This window comes from Amblyomma maculatum, chromosome 1, assembly GCF_055883805.1.
Source record: "Amblyomma maculatum isolate TAMU_Amacu chromosome 1, ASM5588380v1, whole genome shotgun sequence".
Classification (NCBI taxonomy): Eukaryota; Metazoa; Arthropoda; class Arachnida; order Ixodida; family Ixodidae; genus Amblyomma; species Amblyomma maculatum.
In genome coordinates this window covers 121,167,822-121,193,820 of record NC_139344.1, presented here as the reverse complement: position 1 = coordinate 121,193,820, position 25,999 = coordinate 121,167,822, and the positions used below count along the sequence as shown (strand labels likewise).

Sequence of the window (25,999 nt, the reverse complement as noted above, 5' to 3'; positions counted from 1 at the left end):
ACTGCCTAGGGAAACATCCTACAGCAGCAGTTCAACTGGCGTGTGCTTCCGAGAGGTGGCGCCACGGTATGTCCCCAAACCCGGGCCTTTCGACGTCGAAGCCTCCCACGATAAGCACTTCCTCACTGTCTCCCAGCCTCTTTCATCTGTTTGCCCTCCTCTTGAAGTCCGTGACTATTTTGTGTTTGACACGCGCCAACCTGATATTGTCGGACTCGTTTTGTCTTTCTCTTTATCGTCGCCTGCCATCTTACTCATTGTTTCGGCGTAGCTCGCACGCCCTTGTCTTTGCGACCTACTTTTATCATTTGCCCCTTTTTCTTTTTTTGAGTCATGCAGTCTTCCGTGTGGACATGTTTAAGCCGACACGCTGACAGAATACAGCAGCCTGTTGATGTACTCGATTAGCCACATGTTCCAGTGCTAATCACGTATCTTCGCGTGTTTATTACGTCAAGATTTACTGCTTAACAAGAACAATCGTTCTGGTCGGTTATCACACATTACAGCGCGTCTTCTCTGCCAAAGGCTGCGGTTAGCGTGCAGGCGTCACCAAGTTGCCTTTGTACTAGTGCCTCGCGTTTCCATTTTGTATCGGATAAAACGTCAACTCGTAAATAAGCCGGTCTGTAAGGAATTCACGCTATAGACCAGTTGCAAAATCTACAAGTGAACTTCCCTGTGCGGCAGAAATTCCTGCACAATGGCGGCATAGATTTACTTTGGGGTAATAGTTGGGTACAGTGCTGGCACATCGCCTGGCGGGTAGGGTAATTCCCGTACCCCTCGCCCATTCGTCGCAGCATTCCGCACGTGCACATTGTCGTCCCACTATTCTAAATCTTCTTTCCTCCCCCCCAAAGTGACAGTGCTCCCCCCTTTATTCCCACGTTAAGAATGCCCGAAAACCTGTTCTCTCACTATGGCCTGTGCGACGGGAACTGCATCCGAAGCAGCGTGGACTGTAGTAGATGCATGCGCAGCACCTAACTATTATCCCTGAGTCAAGTTCTGTCGCCATTGTACATGAATTCCTGCCTCACCGGGAAGCTGACTTGTAGGTTTTATAGCTCATTGACAAGCAAAGGACAAATGATGCAAGGACCTCACTGAAGCCACAGAGATAAAGAAGTGATGGCAGGAATACAAAGAAGAACTGTACAAGAAGGACCCGGATGTGCAAACCCAACATAAGACGGTTGTGATTACTGATCTGGAGCCCGGCATCCTGGAGAGTGAAGTTGAATGGGCCTTAGCCAGCCTTGCAAAGAAGAAAGCTAGCGGAATTGATGGCATTCCAGCTGAGTTGCTTCAAAACCTCAACCATGACGCTGTTAACATTCTGCATACATTATGTCAGAAGATTTGGACAACCCTGCAGTGGCCACAGGATTGGAGGATGTCAGTTTACATCCCCATTCCAAAGAAAGGCAGTGCCAAAGATTGTTCCAACTACCGCACGATCGCGCTTATTTCGCATGCTAGCAAGGTGATGTTAAAAATCCTCCAAGGTAGGCTGCAGCAGTATGTGGATCGGGAGCTTCCGGACGTGCAAGCTGGGTATCGCAAGGACAGAGGAACTAGAGACCAAATTGCCAACCTTCGCTGGATCATGGAAAAGGCAAGAGAGTTCCAGAAACCCATCTACTTCTGCTTTATTGATTATGCGAAAGCGTTTGACTGCGTAGATCACAGCAGATTGTGGCAAGCTCTCCAAGAGATGGGAGTTCCAAATCACCTCATCTGTCTCCTCAAGAACCTGTATGAAGGGCAAGAGGCCACTGTCCGAACTGGGCATGGTCTTACTGATTGGTTTCCGATTGAGAAAGGAGTGAGGCAAGGATGCATACTGTCGCCCTGCCTATTTAACCTATATGCTGAGTGCATCATGAGGAAGGCCGGTCTGGACGAGTCTTCAGCTGGAGTGAAGACTGCTGGAAAACGTATCAACAACCTTAGATAGGCGGATGATACCACTTTAAGCCAGAAAGTGAAGTGGAACTCAAGAGACTTCTGATGCGCGTACAAGAAGAGAGTGAGAAGTTTGGGCTTAAAGTGAACATTAAAAAGACAAAGATCATGGCGTCTTGCCCCATCAAGTCCTGGAGCATCAAGGGACAAGAAGTGGAAGCTGTGACATATTTTCTCTTCTTGGGCTCCAAGATTACCCCGGAAGGAGACTGCAGCCATGAAATTAGGAGACGCCTGCTTCTGGGAAAGAGAGCCATGGTTAGCCTTGACCGCCTAGTAAAGAGCAGAGACATTAGTCTGCCAACCAAGATCCGTATAACTCGTGCTATGGTCTTTCCAGTTGTGATGTATGGATGCGACAGTTGGACTGTGAAGAAGGCTGACCGCCGAAGAATTGTGGTGCTGGCGGAGACTCTTGAGAGTTCCTTGGACTGCACCCAAGTTCAGCCCCCAAAACAGGTTTGGCCGCCATGGTGAAGGAGTTTTTACTGTGCAGAAAAGCTGACTTCCAGAGTTTTGCAAAGGGTCTATTCAAAATCTGAACTCTGAAACTAATAAGTCATGCCCTAAACGCGCTCTTACTCCGATAGTGGTTAAATTTAGGTTTGCTAACTTGTAAACACGGTACTTTTTTATTGTTTGCCTTTATAGTGCCTGAGAAAAATTTAATGTGTGACGGCTAGGAACTCTTATTTGGCCGGCTCGAGATACGGAAGAGAGGTGTCCGTTAAAGCACACAGCATCCTGAGCGCCCGCAGCTGCAAGCTTGCCCCATGTTTTGACATCAACGCTGCGAGCCCATTTCCGGAGGATCCAATATTGCGACCTCGTAAGTGGAACTATAAACATGTGCCTTTTCAAACCAAGTTTCAGCACGAAAAGATAAAAAAAAAAATGTTTTTCGAGAAGGGATTAGATAGAGCTGAGCGAAAAAGGGAATGTCTACAGTTTTGACACAATCTTCACAACCAAGCCTATGCGTAATATTTCTCACGATCTTCATCTTCGTATATGTTCTTTTGCTTCGTCGCTTGGTGCAAGGAGAATGATGGACTTTTTTTTTTCCCCCACGGAGCTTCCTGTACGGTAGTTTTTTTTTTTTTTTTTCTCGCTCTGTAGAGCTTCAGAAAACGATTTTTGCCTAGTTTGAAGCTGATATAGGACACCCACCGCAACTGAGAGCTTTTTCCTGGATTTTTCTTTCTGCCATAAACTTTTTACTTTTAAGAAATTTTCGAACCTTTTCTCTGAAGCACCCGCACATTCTGTCATGCATTTTATTCTGCTGTGCTCTTTGTTGAATCTCAAATTTCACTTTTGCTGCGTCACGCTCAGCCACATTCCATGCGCCTTCCGGCCTCTCATCCAGAGGTGAGAGGGGAGCTCCCCTGAGTCCACTTCATCGCGTGCCAACCACGGGAGGCTGCTCTTGCTAAGCGGTAGTTGCCAAATGTGCACGCGCCAGACGCTCCCCTCCTTTTTTTTTTTTTCTTTCTCTCTCTCTGCCTCTAGATGGGGCGTCTAGGTCTAGCCCCTGCCCTGTGTTGTTGTTCGTGAGGGCAAGAAAAAAAAAAAATAAATCCTTCAGCAGTGCTGCAGTCGAGTTGGAGTGTGGGTTTACTTGTGTAAAGGCAAAAAAAGGCCATCACGCGTTGAAGAAAAAGCGCCTGCTTGACGCGTTACACGGACCATTCCGTGCTGATCAGGGTTCTCATGTAGACAGAGAAAAAAAAAAAAAAATAGCGCTAGCTAGCAAGGGAGGAGTTTAGTGCCGCTTTCATGTCACACCCCTGCGACGGAACCTCTTCCTTCCCCATATATGAAAAAAATCAACAGTAAAGACACGGAAGCCACGCTCCACGAACCGCAACCGACGTTTTTCCAGGGAATGGCAGAAGGTATTCACGAAGCCGGCCCCTCGCCAACAGTACAGCGAGCACTCTCGAAGCGACCTACTCAGTTTCCTGACCAAATGCTCAACACGCCACTGCACAAACATACATACGCACACAGCAAACGGCCACAACGCGCACCTGCGGTCGCTCCCATTGTTCGCGCCCTGAACACATGACTGACATACCGGCGTTTTTTCGACGGATGGCAAAAGGTTTTCATTGAAACCGACTCAATGCGCCTGAGACTGGGAAGGTGTGCGCGCACTTGAGGTGCGCACCGTCACGTGGCTTCAAAAGCCAAGCAACAAATGGAGTCCTCGGTGCGGACTTCGCTTGTAAACGTGAGAAAAGAGGTACCGAGAGTCCGGGTGCTTGACTGGGTCGTTCAACCCGGTACTGGTGTATTAGCGAACGCTGCTACAGATCCCAACGACGAGTTGAAGGCCTCGAAAAACCGTGCAGTCTGCAATGTCATGGTTGCTACCCAGTCTAAGGTGGCGCTGACCGACGGTAGAATAAGAATAATCTTTACTGAAATACTTGGTAGTGGTTGATTTATTTTTTTTTTTTAATAATCAAAAAGAAGGAAATGAGTATTGCCGGCCGCGGCAACTGCTATCTAAAAAACTGAAGCACTTGAGCTGCGGCCGGCGGGAAGGAAAAGGGGATAGGGAGAGGATAGCGAGGGGATATATATATATGTGGACAGTGCTCGGACACTTGCGCGCGAGCGATGCGAACTAGTTGACCGTCTGTACTGAAATACTTTCTTATTCCTTATTCTGTTCGCGCATGTACTAATATTCCATAAGCCTTTTCCTTTTTTTTTTTTTTTTTTCCTCTTCATGCTCAAACTCTCGGGAGCTTCACTACCACCGCCAGGTGCGCAAACAGCTGCCCTGTTTTCCCGCATTAGTTAGTTGAGCCTTCTCACGGGTGCAGTATCGGCGTGCACTCGTTCGACGCACGTGACTGCGACCACAGTACAGCAACTGGCAGGCAGAGTGCGAAGCAGCGCCTGGACTGGTGCACTACGACGTCATATGGGCCAATTATGTAACGTTGTATATCTTGCTCAGTGTGACAGCCCGTGAAGCGCTGAGCTGAACTCGCAGGTGCCGCTCGCTTTTACTTGCACTGGTAGTCATCGCTGACTGCACAGCGGGATAATTGAGAATGGATGCTGCGTGTTACTCACACCTCTTTCTCCATTACAATAGAGACTATGCACCTGTCTTGCGTGGGGCGCGAAAACGCCTTGGCGGGTTGGTCTTCAACACTGCGCACAAGCGTGCGCCGCAAGAAACGCTCACCTCCAATTTTTTTTTTTTTCCCCGTTTTCACGCACTGTGTTCTGCACAGCGCGCAAAGTTTTATTAGAAAAGGGCAATATACGATTGCGACAAATTACATCCGCAGTGCCAAGCTGATGCGCCGTCGATTTACGGGGCGGGAGACCTGCTACGAATGCATCACAGGTGCGTTGTAGAGAGACTTAAAAAGTAATAAGCGATACACAGCGCAGAAGTGGACTACTAACCTCACCCTGCACGGTAGGGGCCGCGGAAAGCCCCGCGAGAGCAAGAGACGTGTTTGCCGACGACCTAGGAAGTAAGCACATGGATTTCAGAGTCGCCGCTGTCTATATGTTACCTCGACGTGTGGCGCTCCGTCGTCTCTGAGGTATCATCATGCCTGCCGCTTTGTCGGTTGTTGTTCGCTCGCTTCGCCTTCTTGCTTCTCCGTATGCTCTCTTCGTAGCCAGGCAAGCCTGTCCTTCGCACGGGCCTTGGTTAAAATTTGTGTATGCGACACATAAGCGAGTGTCGAAGCATCGCCACGGGGCAGAACGGAAAACGAGTGCTGGCCACGAATGAAAACAAAAGCCGGGCACACGGACGGTGCGCTTTTTTTTTTTTTTTTTTGTCGTTCTTTCTTTCCCCTTAAGAACGCCGCTACCGCGTCCGTAAACCTCGCGTACGACCATGTGCTCGGTGGGAAAAAAAAAAAAAAGAAAAAAAAAAAAACCTTGAAACGGGCAAGTATGCACAAGAGGCGCAACCCTTTCGACTCTACTATCACGTAAAATCAAACGCACGCAGGCCGGAGGAAAAGCGTGGACGATGAGGAACTCGAGCAGCAAACGTGACCTTGAACGCCCCTCACGCAATTAGCCGCGCTCATAGCTTGCTTCGGGTTACGGCCGCCCTTGTATGTCAAGTCGCGGTTGTGCGATAGCGCACACGCATGCGCCCATTTACGCCGACGAGTGCAATGGATGCGGCGGAGAGGGCATCCAAGAATACCAACATGACCTGCTTTCTGTGTGAAGGCCATCGTTGTCCGTGCTCGTGCGGAGGACAGATGGTACGGTAGACGATACACGAATCCCTGCCACCGATTTCCGTGATGCGATAGGCGTATAAAAAAAAAAAATACAGCAGCGGGGGTCACTAAATCGTCTAGTAAAATCAACGGAACGGCAAAATCGTTCGGAAGCTCCCAGGCACGGATACCTCGTCAGAGTTTGTGTCGACATGACGATAATAATAAAGTCGGAAGTACGCTTGGCCTGCTTCTCCTTCTCCGTCGATAGTGAGATCGAGTACCGCGGAGATATTTCAGAGAAGGCGACATTATCACCAGCCCCGTCAAAGGCAAAGCGGAATGGCCTCGCTGGACACGCGCTGGCCGAAACCGCTTCAGATGCACGGGGAGCGCGTGCCAAAGGGAACACGCTTTGACGCCACGTGATGGAAATTTTCAGACACTGACTGTGGGTGTGCCCGGATCCGAAATAGACACCTAGAGGCCCATGACAACTATATAAGACACGCGCCTTACGCAGGTGGTTTATTTCGCGACTTTTAACGATTCAGTGTGTCGAGACCTGTCGTGCCCATTGCATTCAACGATTATTATTAATGTGACGTCAATACGCACACAGTAGAGATATTTAGCTTGCCGGAAACGTACTGACGTAGACGTATACCGGTTTGCCGGACCCCTCCTGCGCACGCGCACTGACAGGGGTGAGTGCACCCTATTGCCAAAAAATTTATTTCAATGAATTACTTCTATTTACTGGCTGTCCAACTCGCCGCCACCATCATGGGTACCATCGTGTGTTGTCGCAAACTAAAACAACAACTAAAACTACAACGGATTTTCGCGCATTAACAAAAAAAAAAAAAAAATGTTGAAGTAGGTACTCAACAGTGGACAGCCGACAAGCGTTTAAGCACAACACAAAGTTAAAATATCATCAAAGTGCCAATGACAGGCTGAAAGCGTATTACGCAGTCGGAATCTCCAATTTCGGAAAGTACATAACATTTTCCGCTAACGCGCCCCTCGACCGCATACGACACCGCCGCAAAGTGCGAAGCGAAATAAACTAGCTTCGGCAGTCAGCGCGCCTGTAACAAACGGCAGGGGTTTACTAGCGACTTCCGTCAGACGTGAGACGAGATTCACGCAGCTACCATGCAGGTCGGAGGAAAATGTGAAAGAAAATAGAGTAAAGACAAAGGCCGTGCACGGTGGCAGCGTACGTACTCCTCTGTCTGCGAGTCCACAAGACGATTTCTCGTCATACGAAGCCCAAACTCCCAGTCGTCCCCACCGACGGCGCTACACTGTAACGGCGCACCTGACCGGAATGTTGCAAGGAGCGAAACCGTGGAGGATGAGAGCACGGCGAGTGGGTACGAGCGTGCACGTTTTGACTCGCGCACGCTTTCGAAACTTTCGAGACATGTTCGCGGCGACACAGCACGCATCCGTGCCCAGTTTGGGGGAAAAGAGAAGTAACGCCTAACATACCACCTGCGATCCTCGCTTTATCCAATCATGACAAATACGACGAGTTCTCTTTCTCCCGTCTATGCGGCCACAATACTGACAAGTCTCCGCGCCCGACGTCACCGTCGTGGTAACGGGTTTCGCACTGCGGGCTCCACTGGTATGTTGCCCATTTACGTAATTCCTGGCAACGTACTGCGTTTGAAAACGGCAGAATGGCCGTATATGCATGCACTCCATCACAGAGATTATACGTGCTGCGCTTCTCATGGATACCGGCACACAGCTACCATTTACTGACTGTGTCAGTCAAACCGGCCAAATGAGTGCGGTGTAGGGGTGCCGAGTAAAGCTCTTCTGATCCAGTCCGCACTGGACCGTATATTTACTCGGACCTCGACGTGCAACTTACTACCACCATTTATCCACACAGCGGCCTCGTGCCTTCCTCTTCAAAATGAAGGACTTCTAATCATTCATGCCTACAAACAGAGCGTTAAATTCGATAGAGCGGGACCTTACGGGCCAAGCATCCCCAATTTTATATACTTGAACGTTAAAATCATAAAGGGTTTCATATAAATTCGTTAGAGCTAAGCGTCGAACGCGTTATACTAAACCATGCAGGCCAAAAAATCGATGCCACGAAGCATAGCGCTAGAGATTTCTGGGAAGTCTGCGCGTCACTTGTCGGGCAGCAGGCGCGACAGCCGAATGCAGCTGCGCAAGAGATGGCACTGAGAGCCTAAACAGTTCAGTCTGAATAAAACGACAAATTCCATCTCTCGTGTAAAACAATTAACGGCCTTCCTATACTTCTCCAAGAACCACCTGCGAAAAATTAAAGGGAAGTCAGTGCGATTGATGCGAACGCGCTTGACTACAATGCAATGAGTGCTCACGTATTTACGACCGAATTCATTTACACCAATAATAATCTATCTGCCCAGCCACGGTTGGTCAATGGTTAATGCGTTCGATTGCTGAGGTCAACCCTAGCCGCGGCGGCCGCTTTTCGATGGAGGCTAAAAGCAAGGCGCCCGTGTAACTAACTGTGCGATGTCAGTGCACGTTAAAAAAAGCCCACGTGGTCGATATTTCCGGATCCCTCCACCATGGCATCCCTCCTAGCCTGAGCCGTTTCGGGGGCCGTTCAACCTTAGAAACTAATGCTCCCAAGGCAGAAACTGGCCTATTGGCGTTTCGTGATTAATTAAAAGGAGTAGCGCAGAGGACTGGAACGAAGAAATAGAAGAAGGCAGGACGAGCGCTATGCTCGTACTGTGCCGGAGTTCCCGGGTTCGAACCCGACCGCGGCGGCTGCGTTTCGATGCAGCCGAAACGAAGTGGCGTCCGTGTGCTGTGCGATGTCAGCGCACGTTAAAGATCCCCCGGTGGTCAAAATTACTCTGTAGCCCTCCACTACGGCTCCTCTTTCTCTCTTTCTACTTTCACTCCCATCTTCCTCCCTTCCCTTACGGAGCGGTTCAGGTGCCCACAGAGCAAGTGTGACAGATACTGCGCCTTTCTCTTCCTGTGAACCAATTATTATTATTAAGCTCGATTGCCCATAATTAGCACGAAACCAAACCATACCAAACAATTTTATTTCAGCCATGGTGGTTCAAATTTCTTACTGTTTCGTCGAATTTGCTCTATGCTCATCAGACAGCGCTTCCTTACGGCTTTTCACATTTTCGGGTACAAGTACCGGCACAAAACCGGTCCCTGGGTCACGTATGTGCATGTGACCGCGTGCTCTTGCGCTGGGGCCGACTCGAACAGGGATGGATGGAAGTTGGCGGAGACGACGATGTCCAAAACACAGTGCGAGAAACTGGAAGTTTAACACGCGGGGAGGAACGCTGCGGCGATGGACGAGTTAAACCACTAGTTGAACCAACTCATCTGTCCGCGCCGCTGATCAAATGCGTATACGGTTAAGCTTTTGTTTTCTCCGGCGTTCAACCAGTGGTTTAATGATGAGAGCCCGCCGATGGAAAGGATTTCGAGACATAAGGGTTCTTATGCTCAGGCATCAGAAAGATGAACAAATACGGCCTCCGTTCCTCGCTTCTGCCGGAGTATCAACCCGGTGCGCGAGCTGTTACCTCGCATTCTGTAATTCAGGTTGGTCACTAAGATTAAGAAATGCCTCACCTGACATGCTTTCCAACTTGTTAGAATGAAAAGACTATGCGATGTCTGATAGAGCTTGCTCAAAGGAAAAGTAATAATGGCAGCCGAGTCCGCATCCCTACACAGCCCACTGACATCACAGGAGAAGGCTTTTTCTGGGTAATGCTGTAGCTCGGTAGGTGACTAACGCCTGTTTTTTAGTAGTGGTTTGACTGCACTGTTCGACGAACTGCGCTCACGTATTCACGGGTGACGGTTATCCACAATGTTAAGAAAGGTATACTAATGCTGCCGGCAAAATTTAAACCAACGTGACGGTGCCTTGTAGGGAAAGGTAGGGAAGAGCCTGGGAAAAATAGGTCGCGTTTTTCCGAGGCCCTTCTGCCTTTCCTTTCAGCCCACTTGATAGGCATCCGTTGTCACAATCTGGCGCCCATTTACTGCTGCCGTTCTTCCTGGCCGTAATTTTTACTCCACTCAAGGACACTCGTCACAGTCCAGTAATTTTCAATGCTTGCACGTTCACTTCAGAACCGATTAGGCAAGTGGGTGGGGCTGAAGCTGATGTTTCGCTAAAACGAAAAAACTTTGAGAATCCGGTCGCATTGCTAGCCAAAAGAGTTAGATATGTGCTCAGAAAGCGTGAGAACGAGTGAACGGATTTTCTCATCAACGTAAAAAGAAAAATCCAGCTTTGAGGCTCGACTCCATTTATAACGAAACAAGCGGTTGCCTGCACAGCACTAATCAATGGGCCGCCAAGGACCCCATGATGTGATTAGAACGTGTTTTTTTTTTTTTTTTTTTCACTCAATGCAATGCCGTCCTGCCAGACTACATTTTCACCCGCGTAAATAAACACATAAAATTATAGTAAGTACCACTAATAATATATACAAGCTCCTGCAGCTGTGAGCTGTAATATGACAGTCTCACAACCGCATTCGTTGCGTCACGGCTGTAACACCTGGGCTCGAGTTGTTTTTATAGCTGTAAAAAGAAGCGTCGGCAAGGCGAAATATCAGAACGCCTAAGTGGCGGCCGACGCTATTACAGCAAAATAAAGCACCATGTTAAGGTCAAGGAGATGAATATTTCACAAAGAATAAGCAAAGGGAGAAGTGAGCCTAGGACGATGTAAACAGTGGAAACACAATGTGGCATGCACACTGCATTTGCACCTCCCATAAGGTCGTATGACAATTAAAGGATAAACACTTTTGACAGGACAGGGTAAATTCTCATCTGGCTACAAACACAGAAAATGCTACCACAGAAACTGATGCAGGAAAATACATTATGGAAGGTGGTGAAACAAAATGTTCAAACTAAGCCCAGAATATACAGTGGTGAGCTTGAAGTGTATAAAGCCACTGCTGCATTGAGGCTCCTCGCTTCGGAGTGATTTCTCATTTAAAAAAGAGAGGTTATTGTGAAATCACACACAAGTCAGCCAGTTTTTGATCATCGCCAATGCATGCGCTAATCTCGTCAGCACCAAACATCACACTGTAAGGTAGATGCGTATCACACGGCTGTGTAAACAATACGAAGCGTCGCGACGCGCACATCTCGCCGGTGAAGTTTTATACGTACACCGTACTATTGTCAGCACCATTTCAAATTTAAAAAGTAAGATACTGGAAAAATCTCACCTTGCAGCCGTATGACACTGGGCTCGAATCAGCATACGAGCCAGCGGTTTGGTGCGACGAAGCAATGCCATGGTCGTGCTCCCGTGCGAGGAAAGCATGCTTTCAGTGAATGCAAGCGTTCGCCAAACACGCGGCGTGTCTCAGCTTCCTGATGCGCCACGCAACTGTCAGCTCACAAACACTTCTCGGAATGGATCCACTTCAACAACTACATTCCCTGCACTTCCTTCAGAAGTAGCGACAATGCGTAAATGCGTGCGCCTGCACCAGGAGCAAACCTCTTCAACACTCCAAACACGCCTGCCGCTGCCAGAGCGGCAATACTCAGAATGAATCCGATTTTGAGGTTAGCCGCGTCGCGCAAGCACTGCCTTGCTTCGTGTCGCCATCTGTCGGCGACGTCTAGCGCCTCGCTGAGCATCCGTCAAAACATCGCTTCCTCTAGGTCAAGGTACCCGGTTTGCTGGGATATTGCTGTGCTCACATTTCACTGTTAAGTCGAAAGCTGGGCAACGCTCCCACGAAACAAGGTAACTGTACGGCAGCCGGAACATCTTGTTCTTTCTTTTATTTTGTTTTTTGGGTCGTCGTCTACCATTTCCCCTTTGCACCGCTCTATGTCGGCTCGTCCGTCAAAGCACTGACATCTACTCCAACCCCATCCACTGGACTACGTCGCAAGTGCGGCGGTAGTATTTGCTGCTTTTGTAACACGTATCCAACAGTCTGCCAGTTGATGATCGCGAAATAGGAGGGACTCATGGTTGTGAAAAAGAAAGAAGAAACACAGAATTTGCGGTTAGTTCGACTGCGGCGCGTCTTTAGCATGTACACAGTACATAACTGCAATGCGCAGGCGTCGTTATAAAATTTATAAATTGTATAATTTTAGAAACTTCGAGAGAAACCCCGATTCGATGGACTTTAAAGCAATACAACAGACGCTTGGGCAAGTTGGTAATCCATTGAGGGTGAACAGCGCAAAAAAGACGAGGACGAAGACACACACGAGGCAGCGCTCGTGTGTGTCTTCCTTCGTCCTCGTCTTTTTTGCGCTGTTCACCTTTAAAGCAATAGATGCCCAGTGAAATAAGGTAATCAAAATTTTAGTTATGATTCTAAGGATAAATGTAGCGCAGTTGAAAGCTGTGAGCAGCAAAAATGAATCTCATTTTTAAATTTCCTTCATCGGCAGCGTTAAAGAGTTGAAATATTTAATGACAAAGATACGAAACTGAAAGCTCACTGAGTTCACTTTCACGAATTGCACAATTGTGACGTCGCTTGCATTTTTATGCATAAATACAGACGTATTTTGTGTACGTCACAGTGCAGAAGAATTTAATAATTTAACATGAGCGACGCCATTTTATAAACTTGCAATGCGTGAAAGCCAACTCAACGAGCTTCCGGATGAGCATTTTTGACGCTCGAGATTTCCAGCCAGATTGCCGATTTAAAAAAAAATAATAATGATGAAAAGGAGACACACCTGTGATGTTGACGACATTCATTTTAGCAATGTAATAATCTCCATTCAGACCAACATTAAAAAGTTAATTACTTAATTTATATGGTTAATTAAACGTCTAATCACTAAAGTTCATAACGTTTTCAAACACGTATTTGTAAACAGTAAAATAATCCACTTCATAAACAGGAGGACACAAAACTGTTAATAGCGCCTCCCGTTTCATGTCTCCTGGAAAGCTGAGAAGAATATCGGGCAAAATTTGCGCCCCCTTTCCCTATGCCTATAACGGGCCTAGGGGGAGTCTCCCCTTCCCCCTCACTTGCACACACGAATATTTTTCTTTGATATTTTCACTGTCGCCGCACGCAGTCGGAGACGCCGATATACGGCAGTGTTTAACAGTACTTGTGGCTGAGATCCGGGTCTAAGTGCAGGACACGGGAAAGACCTGTGTCGTCAAGTGCTTGCGGCACTTGACCGTTCCAGGGACTGAGGACCTTTGAAGTGCGCTCGCTTGACGTGAGATATGGAGATTCTCGCTGAGCACAGCAAGGTGAACAAACAGTTAAGGATACATCCGGTTTCGGGTGCATAACTGGTATCCTGCCCTTCTTTCAGTCTAGAACGAGCAAAAGATGCTAACGAATGACCATGGCTTCCTTTAATAGATCTAGATGCGGCGGCATTTACTCAAATAAATCGATCGAGCAAACCGCAAGCCTACACACAGGTGGGCCCCGCCGCGATGGTGAAGTGGTAAGACGCCCGACTACTGTGCCGAAGTACCCGGGTTCGAACTCGACCGCCGGCGGCTGCGTTTCGATGGAGGCGAAACGAAGTGGTGTCTGTGTGCTGTGCAACGTCAGTGCGCGGTAAAGATCCCCAGGTGGTCGAAATTACTCCTGAGCCCTGCACAACATACCTTTCTTTCGATCCACTTTCGCTCGCACTTTCCTCACGGCGCGGTTCAGGTGTCTACAGAACAAGTGGGACAGATACTGTGCCTTTCCTTTCCTATGAACCAATTATTATTATTATTATTATTATTATTATTATTATTATTATTATTATTATTATTATTATTATTATTATTATTATTATTATTATTATTATTATTATTATTATTATTATTATTATTATTTACATAGGTGGAAAACTGAAAACACATCAGCGGCCTGGCGAAAGGTTTTTACCGGGAAGGGGAGAATTAAGGGGAAGTGCAAAGGTGCGTCCAGCCACTATATATGCCTCATGTAGTGTGCTCGGGTCCCACCGGTGGCATGTGGCTGTTTTCTGCCTGCTTTCCGATATTAAGGCGAAATCCATTAATGGCTGATACTCGCGGCCATGACCCTGTCCGTCCGGCCACGAGAAGTGTCACACTTCTTCGCGAGATTCCGCGGGATACAGCGAGACTGTGACGTCATCACGTGGGGACGTCATCGGACAGTCTACCGAGAGGAAGACAGTTAAAATAAATAAATAAATCCTGTCTCCACTGGGATCAAACCTCACTTGAACTTCGAACCTCTATCCCTTGGATCCTCAGACGAGCGTTTTGACCAACTGCGCCACGCCTGGGATCGTGAAACGCACATCATAACTTTCCTTGTCTGCCATGAGGATGCTAGCAGTGATTGCAATGATACTGCAGATAGTGACAATGACAATGATGACATAGCAATAATAATGACGGCGCATTTAGTTGATAATGATTATGAGAGCAAACGTGATGTGCCGTGTGCCCAGAAACGCTTATCTTCCCGCCATAAGGCGATTACATAATTATTTCGCGTAGATCAACGCCACTAAGGAAGGGGGGGCACTTCAGACTGTTTATGAGCTGTGAAGGCGAAAGCATGAGTGTATCGTCTTGAGCTTATATGTTGTCTGTTGGAACCGCAGCTAGCTGTATGTATGTGCGGCACCGCCTGGGACGTTGCTCAACGACCGCTTGCGTACTCGGGTTCAACCCCGGCCGCGGCGGCCATGTTTCGATGTAGGCGAAACGCAAAAGAACTCCGTGGGCTGTGCGATGTCAGTGCACATTAAAGGACCCCAAGTTGTCTAAATCAAGCTCTCCACTGATGCACGTCTCTCTTTCTCTCTCTCTCTCTCGCCTTTCACTCCGATCTTCATCCTTTCCTTCACGGTGTGATTTAGGCGTCCACTGTAAAGTGAGGCACATTTTCGCCTTTCCTTTCCTCAAGAGCAACTTTCATTTGCATTTACAATTGCGAAAGTAAGTTGGAGAAAGCCACACCTTTAAAGGTACATACGTCGTCAGTTGGAATCACTGTCGAGATCTATATAGCATCCAACTTGACTAGCAGGTCTATGCTAAGCGCAGCGAGAAATCGCATGACATCATCCGGAACGCTGTAGACGAACGGTTGCGTCAAAGCTTTGAAGAAAAGGGAGTACTGGCGCCACATGGTGGTCCGCTAGTTACACCGTACGAGCAAATGGCGAGCCGGAGGACATGGTAAGAGGTGGCTCCTCCTGGCTCAACTGGCAATATCGGGGTGTCTCCGGTTGTGGCAGGGGGCTCGACCCTTGCCGTAAGGACATCTGCTGATTTGCATGTCATTGCCGCACCCCCGCTGGCTAAATGAGTTTGAAGTTAAAAAAGGGACACACAGAATGAGCGCTAACGAGCGCTTTGACGGCTAAATGAAGGCTGGTGCTAGTCGCGACGTCACCATTATGACGCAATCGGTCGGCCCCATCAACGGTCGCTGACGGAATTTCATATATCTAGTAAGGCTTTGGTCTTTCAAAGTACGCCTGTGTTACTCTGGGCGTCAGTGGCTCTTGGCTCTCTTTTATGTATCGGCACTGCGGCAAGTAACTCACTCACACCCACGTGCGCTCACAACTACGATATCCCACTGACAACCACCGTCACGGCAGTGACTGCGCCGCTCCGGGCTCAGCGTTCACGCAGTAACGCGGGAGGAAGGGGTGAAAGGGTTTGTTAAATACCGATAGCTAAATTAAACTTATCCCAACTTTGACAGCACCGACAAATCTTCAGGTTAAAATATATTTATTTAATTAAAGAAGGCACTGAACGGTGTCGTCAGAAGAGGTCATCGCGTCCTGTACGTGGTTGTAACCCTGGGCAGTTCCTTCCTGTACGGGTAAGCACAGAAACCTTTAAGTTCACCTTTTCTATCTTTTTTTTCGAAAACTATTTAAATACTGAAGTCCTTACCATGCGACATGACAGAAATTAATATTCTGAACCAATTCGACCAGATCATCCTCGATTACTGCGCCATTAAATGCATTTGATAATAATATAGCAATATTAGAGATCAATCTCTATAGCGCTTGTCAATCGTCGTGTGTGTTTTCTTTCTTCTGTCTTCGTCCAAGCGTTGGCGCTAACTTCAACTTTATTATGCCACTAGCCCGAAAACACGCACTCCTCGAGAGGTACCCTTGTTAAAAGTTTAGAGCACACAGGGTTTGCGTTTAAGCCGTATATCATGGCTTCTGTACCAATCGTGGAAGTCCTAGCCATTGGAGAGGGTAGGACGAGAAATCTTGCCTTCACCAAGTCTGGAAACCTGTGAATGCATTATGAGCCACATGGTATTGTTTAGAAGGAGACCCCCTGGGCTCTAAACTTTTGACGAAGACTGTACGTATTTATTCTTTTGTTTACTTTTTTTGTGAAGTTAATCGGATGTGCAATATCGTTGGCAACACTGTGACTCCTTTTTGTTGTTTCAGTTGAATTCTTGTGTAGGTAATACGTTGTAAATAATTATTTATGCAATGTCTGAAGTTTGCGTGTGTTGTGCACCTATATGCGGTTTTTGTTGCAATGTGTTCGTGCCACTACCAAAATGTTATTTAGCTTCTACCCTGTACTAGTCCAAAATAAACAATAAATAATTTTTTTATCCTTATGGACAGGCATCAGTGTACATTGGGAAGTTTGCAGTCTTGAGCTTGAGAGTTGAGCTTGTGCCCGTTGGGACAAAGAGGAGGTCAGAAGTGAAATGCAGGAAATTAAAAGTAGAATGCTTGCACCTGTATATGCATATAGCCTACGAGGCTGTTCTCGGCACTTCACAACAGTTCAGCCGAGATTAAGAGCACCTGAGGAACGAAGGGGTATTCCTCTGTGAAGCCTCGTGTTGTGACGGCGCTTACCCCCATCGCTCTCCTGCTATGCAGCCCAATCCGTTAGCTCCGGCATGACGGACTTTACAAGAGCTTCTAGGCCCTCAATTCCGTTTCCGTTTCACAGTGTGACCTGGTATGACTGAGCCTTGCACACTAGACAAGAGCAGTGCACCCATCAAATGGCGAGGAGTATAAAATGATTCGAAACTGTGTACACCCGCGGAACTGCCCACGAAACTGAATTTGAAAAGCGTACACCTTTTCTCCATCTCTCGACTTTGATCTCTCTCTCTCTTCCCTTTCCACCGAGGCTTCACACTCCAACTCCGGGCAATGTACATGCGTGTTCTAACGCAAACGTTTTATTGCGAGATTGCACGATGTTTTCTATCGCGGTCAACTTTCTTTACCTTTGCAGCCAAGGCAAGGCAGGAAAGTTAAAGGGACGGGCACTTTTCTCCTGAAGGCAGGTACACTGTAAAAACAAAAACACCTTATTAGGTGTTTTCGCATGTCTATAACTAACACCCATGCACCCTTGAAAAAAAGTGGCTTCAGAGTGCCAGTACACCCTCAAAGATGGTGCTTCGGTTGGTCATAACACCCTTCTATGGGGCCAATGCACTGGGGTGTTTTCATCACCTTTACACCCTATTGCAGGGTGGAAGCAGTGGCATTGCACCCTTACACCCCTTTATAAAAATCAGTGCGGATAACGTCCATATATTGCATTCCCTAATTAGGAATTACTTTCGCCACTACACGTTCCTTAATGCTTTTCCTATGTGCACATTTGCAATCAAGCTTAATGGTATTCCTTTTAACCACCTGTAATGCCAAATGAGCATGTAAAGAGATGCTGCATGCCATTATTTTGACACCTCGAATGGCCCATGCCAGTATGATTGTTTTTTCAAATTCACAGAGCATGTTACAAACAAATGTCACACAGAAGGAAACTGGAAGTCTTTTATTCAGCATAGAAGGGTCAGGGTTCGGGCTAGCGGGTGCTGGCGGAGGGGGGGGGGGGGGGCAGGGGGGCACTTGTGTTCTGTTTCTTCATTGATGCGCGCTATGGAACCTCATTTATTTAACAATACTGCCACTCTCCACCAAGAGCCTAGCAGACGGGCAAAAACATACATGGTATGTATGTAAATACCTAAAAAAATGAAAGAAGCAAAACCGTTCCAACAAATGCAGACAACAAAGTATACAATTTTTTTTCAAAAACAGAACCAAACAATGAACACAACAGCATGGTGACATTAATGAAAAAACAACAACAAAACGTTTAGTCGTATGCAACAATAATCGCAGTACACAATATTAATACTATGCTTTGTCAGTGTCAACGCGTGCGCTTGCATAAAATTCGGCCTTAAGCGATGAAATAAAGCGTCGTGCAGCGCATCTTGGCTTCGACACGCAGACGCCCAAAAAGAGGTGCTCTATAAAGCAGCACAAATTGTCGGACCCCTTGTCATATGTCAGATTGAACAGCCAAAATCGACCCATTATTGGAACAATACCCTAAGTAGAGTCGATGACTCGAAGAAGCTTCCGCTGCTGAATGAAGGGGAAATGCTCTTCAGCTTCTTTGATGCTGCTCCCAGTATATCCGACGCACGGCGTGGCAGGCTTTTCTTCCTGTTCCTTGATAAAATTGTGAAAGAAGTGCATAACAGAGCAGCTGTATAAATATGCACTGCACCTGGCAAAAAGCAAATTCAACATATTTTCTACTCTATATTTAGAATACGCCAATGCCCCTTTAGGGTGCAGCAGTGTGCTGGAAAAGGGCCCTATCGGAAACCACTGGTGGTTATCTCACAATTAACAATGCAGAGTATACTGTTATGGTTGGTTCAGGAGGCGCAAAGCCAGCAGTCTGATCAAGTCATAAATGAGAGCACATAAGGTCAACCCATTTTTATTCATGCAGCATGCTGTTGCATGGCAATTTTAGATTATGCAAGCTATTTTATCAAACAAAAATGGCTACACTCATGAAAAGCACCTGGGTTAGAGAACTTCAATGCTGCCCCAGGAACTTTTCATTTCACATGAACTGGAATGCTTATTATGATAGTTAAAAATGTAAATAAACAATAAACAGCACTGGAGCACGGTGTTTACTACTAAAATATTAACAGCTGGCTCCATTGAAGGCTTCACACAAGGCCTACAGCATACCCTGCACTGGCCAAGTAGATACTGCAGAACCAAACAAAAAAAACATGGAAAGAGCATACTTAGTAATGAGGCACTACAAAAAAACAAAAAAACAAAGTGCATGTAATGCATAACACATAACACATAATGCATTTCTGAACTTTTGCACGTCTTCTTGTGCTAAGTATGAACCAGCCAAGCCCTAGGTCATTGCAATGCTTCCTGAAGTGTTTACATTTAAGGTTTAGTAACAAGGAAAAAGTGTTCTCGCTGCTCTATGTGGCAGTTCTAAAACTTCATCACACATTATAAGTGTACACTGGAGCTTTGAGTTGAGTGACAATTACATGTGCAACAGCAGAGCATTACCAAACAACCAAACAGCAGAAGCTCTAAAAATGACAACACTGAAGCATGGCATGTTAAAACATTTTCCACGCATAGCACATTGTATGCATAGACATCCAGAACATCAGTGGTGAGCCTCAAGAGGCGGCAGGAAGCTCAAGTGTTCAAGAAGTTGTAATCGTTATAGCGGCAGGCAGTCTGAGCACTTTGAAATACTAAAGGTTCGAATACTAAAAATATGTTGACTAACTTGAAATGCAAAAATAACAATTTGGATTTATTGAGAATGTTTACTATAAATGAGAATGTCTATGACAGTGCCACATGGTTAATGCATGAAATGTTAGCATCTGTAGTTGAAGGCATATTTATACAGCATGAACCTTGAAACACAGCAGTATTTTCTCCCAACCAATGTGGTAAACCTAATCTCAGAAGAATTAAAATTATTACATCATTTCAAACTTGGCTAGCAAATTACAGCATTTTTATAAACAAGTATTAAACTGCATTACCCACCTTCAGAAGCCTGCAGGATAAGACAATGTGGCAAATATTTCTTTTGAAGCAGTCTCAGATCATATATTCCAGACATTAGGAACATGTTAGGTACTAGCATGCATGAGCAGGTTGAGAGACCCCTTTCCAGCAAATGCTAAACCCCACCAAGCTGCCTGCAAGAGCCATCTGATAAAGCACTGCTGGTGCACTGCAGCAGAGTGCTTAGTCAAATGGCACACTGCACCAATCTTGACATTACCAGTGCTTCATCAGGTGACTCTTGTATGCAATACGACGTGGTAAGCATGTGATGGCAGGAGTCTCTTAAAAGTGCTTTTGATTGTACTTACAGTGCAAATAATCCTTTCGCAGCAAAGAATTCCCAGTTGTGATGAAAACTTGTGTAGTATTTCTATTTGAATTATGAATCACTAATACATATTACAAGTTAGACTGTAAACCATTTTAGAAACAAAAAAAATTCGCTAATAATGTCAGTTTCAAGTAGGCTTCCTGAATATTCAAATGACAAAGAGAAAACTTACAAATGATACAAACAACATCCAGAGCTCCCGGCTGGTTCCCAATGTTTGCCTAGAGTTGCAGAATGCATACTGTCTGTACATCTACAATAGAAATAAGCAACACAACAATGGTGTACCTCCTTGCAGGTAAAAAGAGACAGCCGAGTTTTGAGGCGATAATTTATTGTCTAATTTAGGAAGGCGAATAAACAAAATTGAAAACATGTAGAGGCACGCAAACTGAAAGCCAGACATCTGACAGCAAAAATTAGAAAAGCTTGTGAAGATTTGAATCAGGTATCACCTAATCCTCTGCTACTAGTTGAACAGATTCGAAAGGGCTGCACCATTACAATGGAGAAGAACAATAGGTAATTTAAATTTAGCTAATGCGAAAATTGTTACATATGAAGAAATGCACAGGCTAGGTATGGTTTTATTATTCTTTCTGATGCTCAGCCATGTTTTTAGTATATCTATAGGGCAATGCAAAATGGCAAAAATGTAGGCATTTAGCGAAAAACTGCCAATTAGATAGCACATGCAGCAAACAGAAGGAAACAGCTGAATACTTACGCTTCTTTCTCCTTTCACGCATTCCCTCAGAACATACTTCGAGCACCCGGGCAATGTCCTTTTTTCTTGCACGAATGGTGTCCTTCAAAACCAAGACAAGTGTCTTGTTAAGGCCGATTTCAACTGCCTCTTTGCCGTCCTTCTTGATCAGCATGTTGAAGTCATGTAAGAACTGCAAGTTTGTGTGAATGGTAGCCATAAAGAATTCATTTTACTCAATTTTTCAAGTAACTGAATCATCATCATCATCATCATCAGCCTGATTATACCCACTGCAGGGCGAAGGCCTCTCCCATATTTCTCCACTTAACCCGGTTCTGTGCTAGCTGCATCCACTTGACCCCTGCGAACTTCTTAATCTCATCCACCCACCTAACTTTCTGCCGCCCCCTGCTGAATATTACTGAATATTACAATGATATTAAAAATCATTGTACAAAAGCTAAGGCAATTGATGCCTTGTACATATCTGAAAAAAAAAAAAAAACTGGCATTAGCAAACAGCAAATACAAATATTTACTAAGGTTAGAAAACTGCAAAAACCATCAGTATTTCGCCACTCATCGCCAAACTGCAAGCAATATTAAGGAAAGTCAAATATAAAAAATAACTAAGCAAAAATTATGATCCTCCTTTCCTCAACTTGGCACACGGCTGAATGGCAATAAAATATGTAATATATCTCTAAACTAAGGGTCCCCGCTCAGCTTTAAAAAGTAGGCTTCAATTCTTAGAGACAATCTACAGACATGCATCGTTAGCATATGAAAGTCAAATTGTTTTCTGGGCCCTTTAAATCAGTAAACTGCTTTCAACACATATATTACAATTTTTTTAATAACAGTAAGTCACAAATTTGCCTGCAATATGCGCACTGTGATGAGCAAAGAAGGTAAACATATGCGACTAAGGCTATGATAACCGCTTCATATGTACATTTAAGCAAAAGACAAAAAAAAAAAAGTAAACATCTGGTCGGAATCAAACTCTGTAATAGCAACATCCGGTACAATATTTGGCCACGGAATTCAAGCTGTCGACCTCTACTTGAATGCTGAGGTATCAGTATCGAATATCCATTTATTCTAGTCTAAAGACACTACAAAAATCAAGTAATGCGGTCAAACAGTTATGTTGAAATGTGACCACAAAAATAATGAAAACTGGATGGTTTGAACCACATCAGCTGACTCAGCACGTGTACAAGTGCCTTAATTGAAGTCTTGCTGAAAATAAAATACGTAGCTAAATGATTCTTCGAGAGCGAAAGTAAACGCCATAACAAAAGCAGCATAATAAAAATGCAAATTCACACTCCATGCAACCGCAAAATATAGTCCCCGTAAAATGAAAAATGCTCCCATTGTGATTAAAAAAGGCAAATCCAGACGCGGGGAAGTTAACATAGGCTGATGATAGCGGCATATAGTTTACGCAGTTTGGAATAAACTATTATGCAACCAGGCCGGCCGACCAGCGCACTTCGATGCCGAGAGCACGAGCGCAGAGGCGTGCCGCGCTGAATGGCCGCCGAGAACGAACATAGCCTCCTCGAACAAAAAGTTTAAACAGAAGGGCTGCGGGAGGACGCTCCCCGAGCAGCAGGACGGTGCGTGCCTATGCTCGAGTAAATAAAAAAAAGAGGGGGGGGGGGGGGGGGGGGGGAGTCGCAGCGCTCCGAGTGAAAGACGACGACGAAGCATGAAAGAGGTTTCAGGAGAGCGAGCGCGAAGTGTAAGAGATAAGGGAGGCGGGGGGAGGGGGGAGTCGAGAGTGCTAGGAGAATTAAGGTAGTACTCCAACACGACCTTTCCGCACGAACGGAAACGGTAGAACAAAACCGAGTCGTTGCGAACTGAGCGCAAGTATCAAACTGTCAAGAAACGAAAATCGTTTCGTGAACCTCCTGCGCGTACAAAATGCAAGGAAACGTAGCACATACATTATTTCTGTTCAAGAAAGTTGGGACTGATGTTCTTGCGCGAACTCTGCGTAACTCGCCGCGACATCTACCACATGTGCGATGTCATTTTGGCAGCCAGGTGAAAACAAGTGCGTGTCTCACGTTTTCATCTGGAGCGTTCCGGCACAAAAAGACACAGAATGCAGCAATCCGGTAGGACACTGTTCCCACAAAGCGCAATATGCGTGAGAATAGGCTTACCTTTACAGACGATTGCGTCAGCCGCAAAGTACGCTGTCCGCCTTCGTATCACCGGCACCGAACCAACCAGTGCGATTTCAGCGCGAGTGAAATGTAGTCGGCGCATATACCTCTTAGTCACGCAGAAAAAAAGATCGTCCATGCCTTCTTGTTTCAAACGTCTCAAACATAAAGCGGTGCAGCAGTCCTTCGGCCTGAGCAAAGCAAAAAGAAGCCCGGACACTTGCCGACACGATAAATGCCCGTTTGCGTTAAACACCACATGTAGCAGGCACTTCACAAGCGTACACACTTCTGTAACACATATGCATGGGAAATGCAACATATTTCACGAGGGTACACAATCGAAGAAGCACATTCAGCATTCGCAGAAACGTGGTCGAAACGCACCCCACAATGCTAACGGCCATATTGTGAAATTTGAAAAGAGCGTTCGTAGCTACCGGCGGCCTCCTGGCGGTGAAATTTTGTTTCCGTTTCTGTTTCATTTTTAGAAAGCACTCGTGTGTAATTTTAATTTTAGCGTTACTTTTGGTGCTTTATTTAGGCGTTGGGTTATATTAGCAGCGCCGCTTGTGTATAAAAGGCTACGAAGTTACGCAGCCATATATCACCAGCATGTTAGGTGATATTGCTTGCCCGTAACACCCTAAGGCATATTCTCCAACCAAAGCACCCCTTTGGCATGCAAGAGGTGATTTCCAATGGCACGAACACCCTAGACTCAGGGTGTAAGGGTGTTTTGAATCCGACAAATGCCCAAAAAGGTGTTTTTGTTTTTACAGTGTAGACTCACGCGCAGAGGTCATTTTGCGTTAGAATATATTCCTGAACGCGCCGGAGACGAGGCCACCAAGTTGACGCAAGAGTCGACGCTTCCCGCGTTTAAGGGGAGCGAGCACATCGCCAGACAGCAAATATATATATATATATATATATATATATATATATATATATATATATATATATATATATATATATATATATATATATATATATATATATATATATATATATTAGTGCAGAGTAGCGTCAATTCCCATTCGTGCATTAAAGGCTCTTACCCACAGTGACGTATACGTACACGACCCCGACGAAAGTTTAAATGTCCCGTGGTTACCGCTTCAACCAAGAAGTTCAATAGGGTGTCTCGATATCAGTGTCGTCGTTCAGGATGGTGCACCGTTTGAACCATAGAGTAAAAAACTGTGGTTTAAATGCCCCACGCCGCCCCGCCCGCCATATTGGTACAATTCAGCAGCGGTCGGTCGCGATGCGTGCTTCGCGGCCAGATTGTTTTGAAGATGTTGGGCCCACGACCTAGCAGACACGTCGAATAGCGACGTGGTTACTCGTGTGAGCTCGAACACGCGAAGTTGACCTGCTGTTGCGCCCCTTTGTGCACTGGATAGACGCAAAGGAGACTCGAGTGTTCAGCTTCCCACGATATCCGGAGCGTATATAGAAAGCTTGCAGTGGGGAGCCCCATACTGCAGATGAGACGGGATCATTTGAATAAGACCGACACATATAATAAAAACTGCTAAGTGAGAAACGAAAACACGTCTTCGTTCTATCAGTGCTGCCTGTCGGAGATGCGTATTGGACCTCTCTAGTAATGCATGTTAGAGCTTTGCAGAATATTGTGCCACAATAATTAGTCACTTATTTAGGTAGCCGCCTGTTGTCACGCATGCAAGTATTTGATTGCGACGACATTATAGAGATTTTAGAGCAAGAGAGGGAGAAGACAAGTAATACAAGCGCCCAGCTGTGGAATTATCTAAGGGCACAACAACAACAACGTCTCATTATTCGAGGGAAAATGTGTTGCTACATCTTGGTATCACTGCCTACATCTTGTTATCAATGATGCGTGAGCGTTAAAAAGTCCGCTGTGAAGGAATGCGGCGATGTGAGATTTCTTTGTTAATTGGGGGGAAGTAGGGAATATGAAAAAAATTGGGGGACACAGCCCTATAACTGTCTCCTAGAATCACTTAGGGACCACCGCAATGGGGCTGTGGCGACTACGTTCCGTTCCGTCGGACGTATAGACCTTTCGCTGGGCTGCTGTGTGTGCCTGACGTCAACACGGTGGAGGCGGCAGCAGAACCGGTTTGCAACAGTCCAGAGAGGAGGCGTTTCGACAACCTCCTCGCCCGAGGGTTGCGAAGAAGGGACAGAAGGGGGGGGGGGAGTATGGAAAAGAGCAGAATTGGATGGGACAGAATGGAGACAGGGTGGAGAAGTAGTTTCCCACCTGCTTTCATGAAATACTTGCCATAATTGGCTGAATAGGTATATACCATATAGGCCATATTCTAAAATTGAATGCACCCAGTGATGGTTAGCATCGCTGACTTCGCATTCTTTCCTTTCGTGAAAAGCGCCGATTGATCCGCGCCTCTGTTATCTGTCTTTAGTATTACATGTAGTACGCCAAAAGATAAACGTGCGCGCGACGCCAGGGCGAAAGTACTAAGTCGTGGGTCATGACCAAGCGAACGATGGAGGGAGCATGCAAGGTTATATGCTCCTGGCCATGGCGCTACTTCCTGCCAGAGTGGAAGTTGAGACCTGTCAGTAATGGCGATTTCCACTGGCCGATCGGAGCTGGGCGCCTGAACCG

The 25,999-nt window shown here is 46.1% G+C and overlaps 1 protein-coding gene and 1 long non-coding RNA gene across 2 annotated transcripts in view; both read right to left on the bottom strand.

The window, feature by feature from the left end:
* LOC146203742 (medium-chain acyl-CoA ligase ACSF2, mitochondrial-like) overlaps window positions 1-11,778 on the bottom strand; it is a 145,335-nt gene extending 133,557 nt beyond the window's left edge. The window contains exon 1 of the mRNA XM_084588918.1: window positions 11,465-11,778. Within this exon, the coding sequence (XP_084445044.1) occupies window positions 11,465-11,562 (98 nt within the window). The 5' untranslated portion in view covers window positions 11,563-11,778. The remainder of the gene's footprint in view (window positions 1-11,464) is intronic.
* Window positions 11,779-18,208: 6,430 nt separating this feature from the next.
* Window positions 18,209-23,453, bottom strand: LOC146203741 (uncharacterized). The gene is made up of 4 exons (XR_014702449.1): window positions 23,368-23,453; window positions 21,203-21,374; window positions 20,648-20,728; window positions 18,209-18,734 (listed from the first exon to the last, which is right to left on the bottom strand). It is a non-coding gene; the product is annotated as an uncharacterized LOC146203741 (long non-coding RNA).
* Window positions 23,454-25,999: the final 2,546 nt, after the last annotated feature.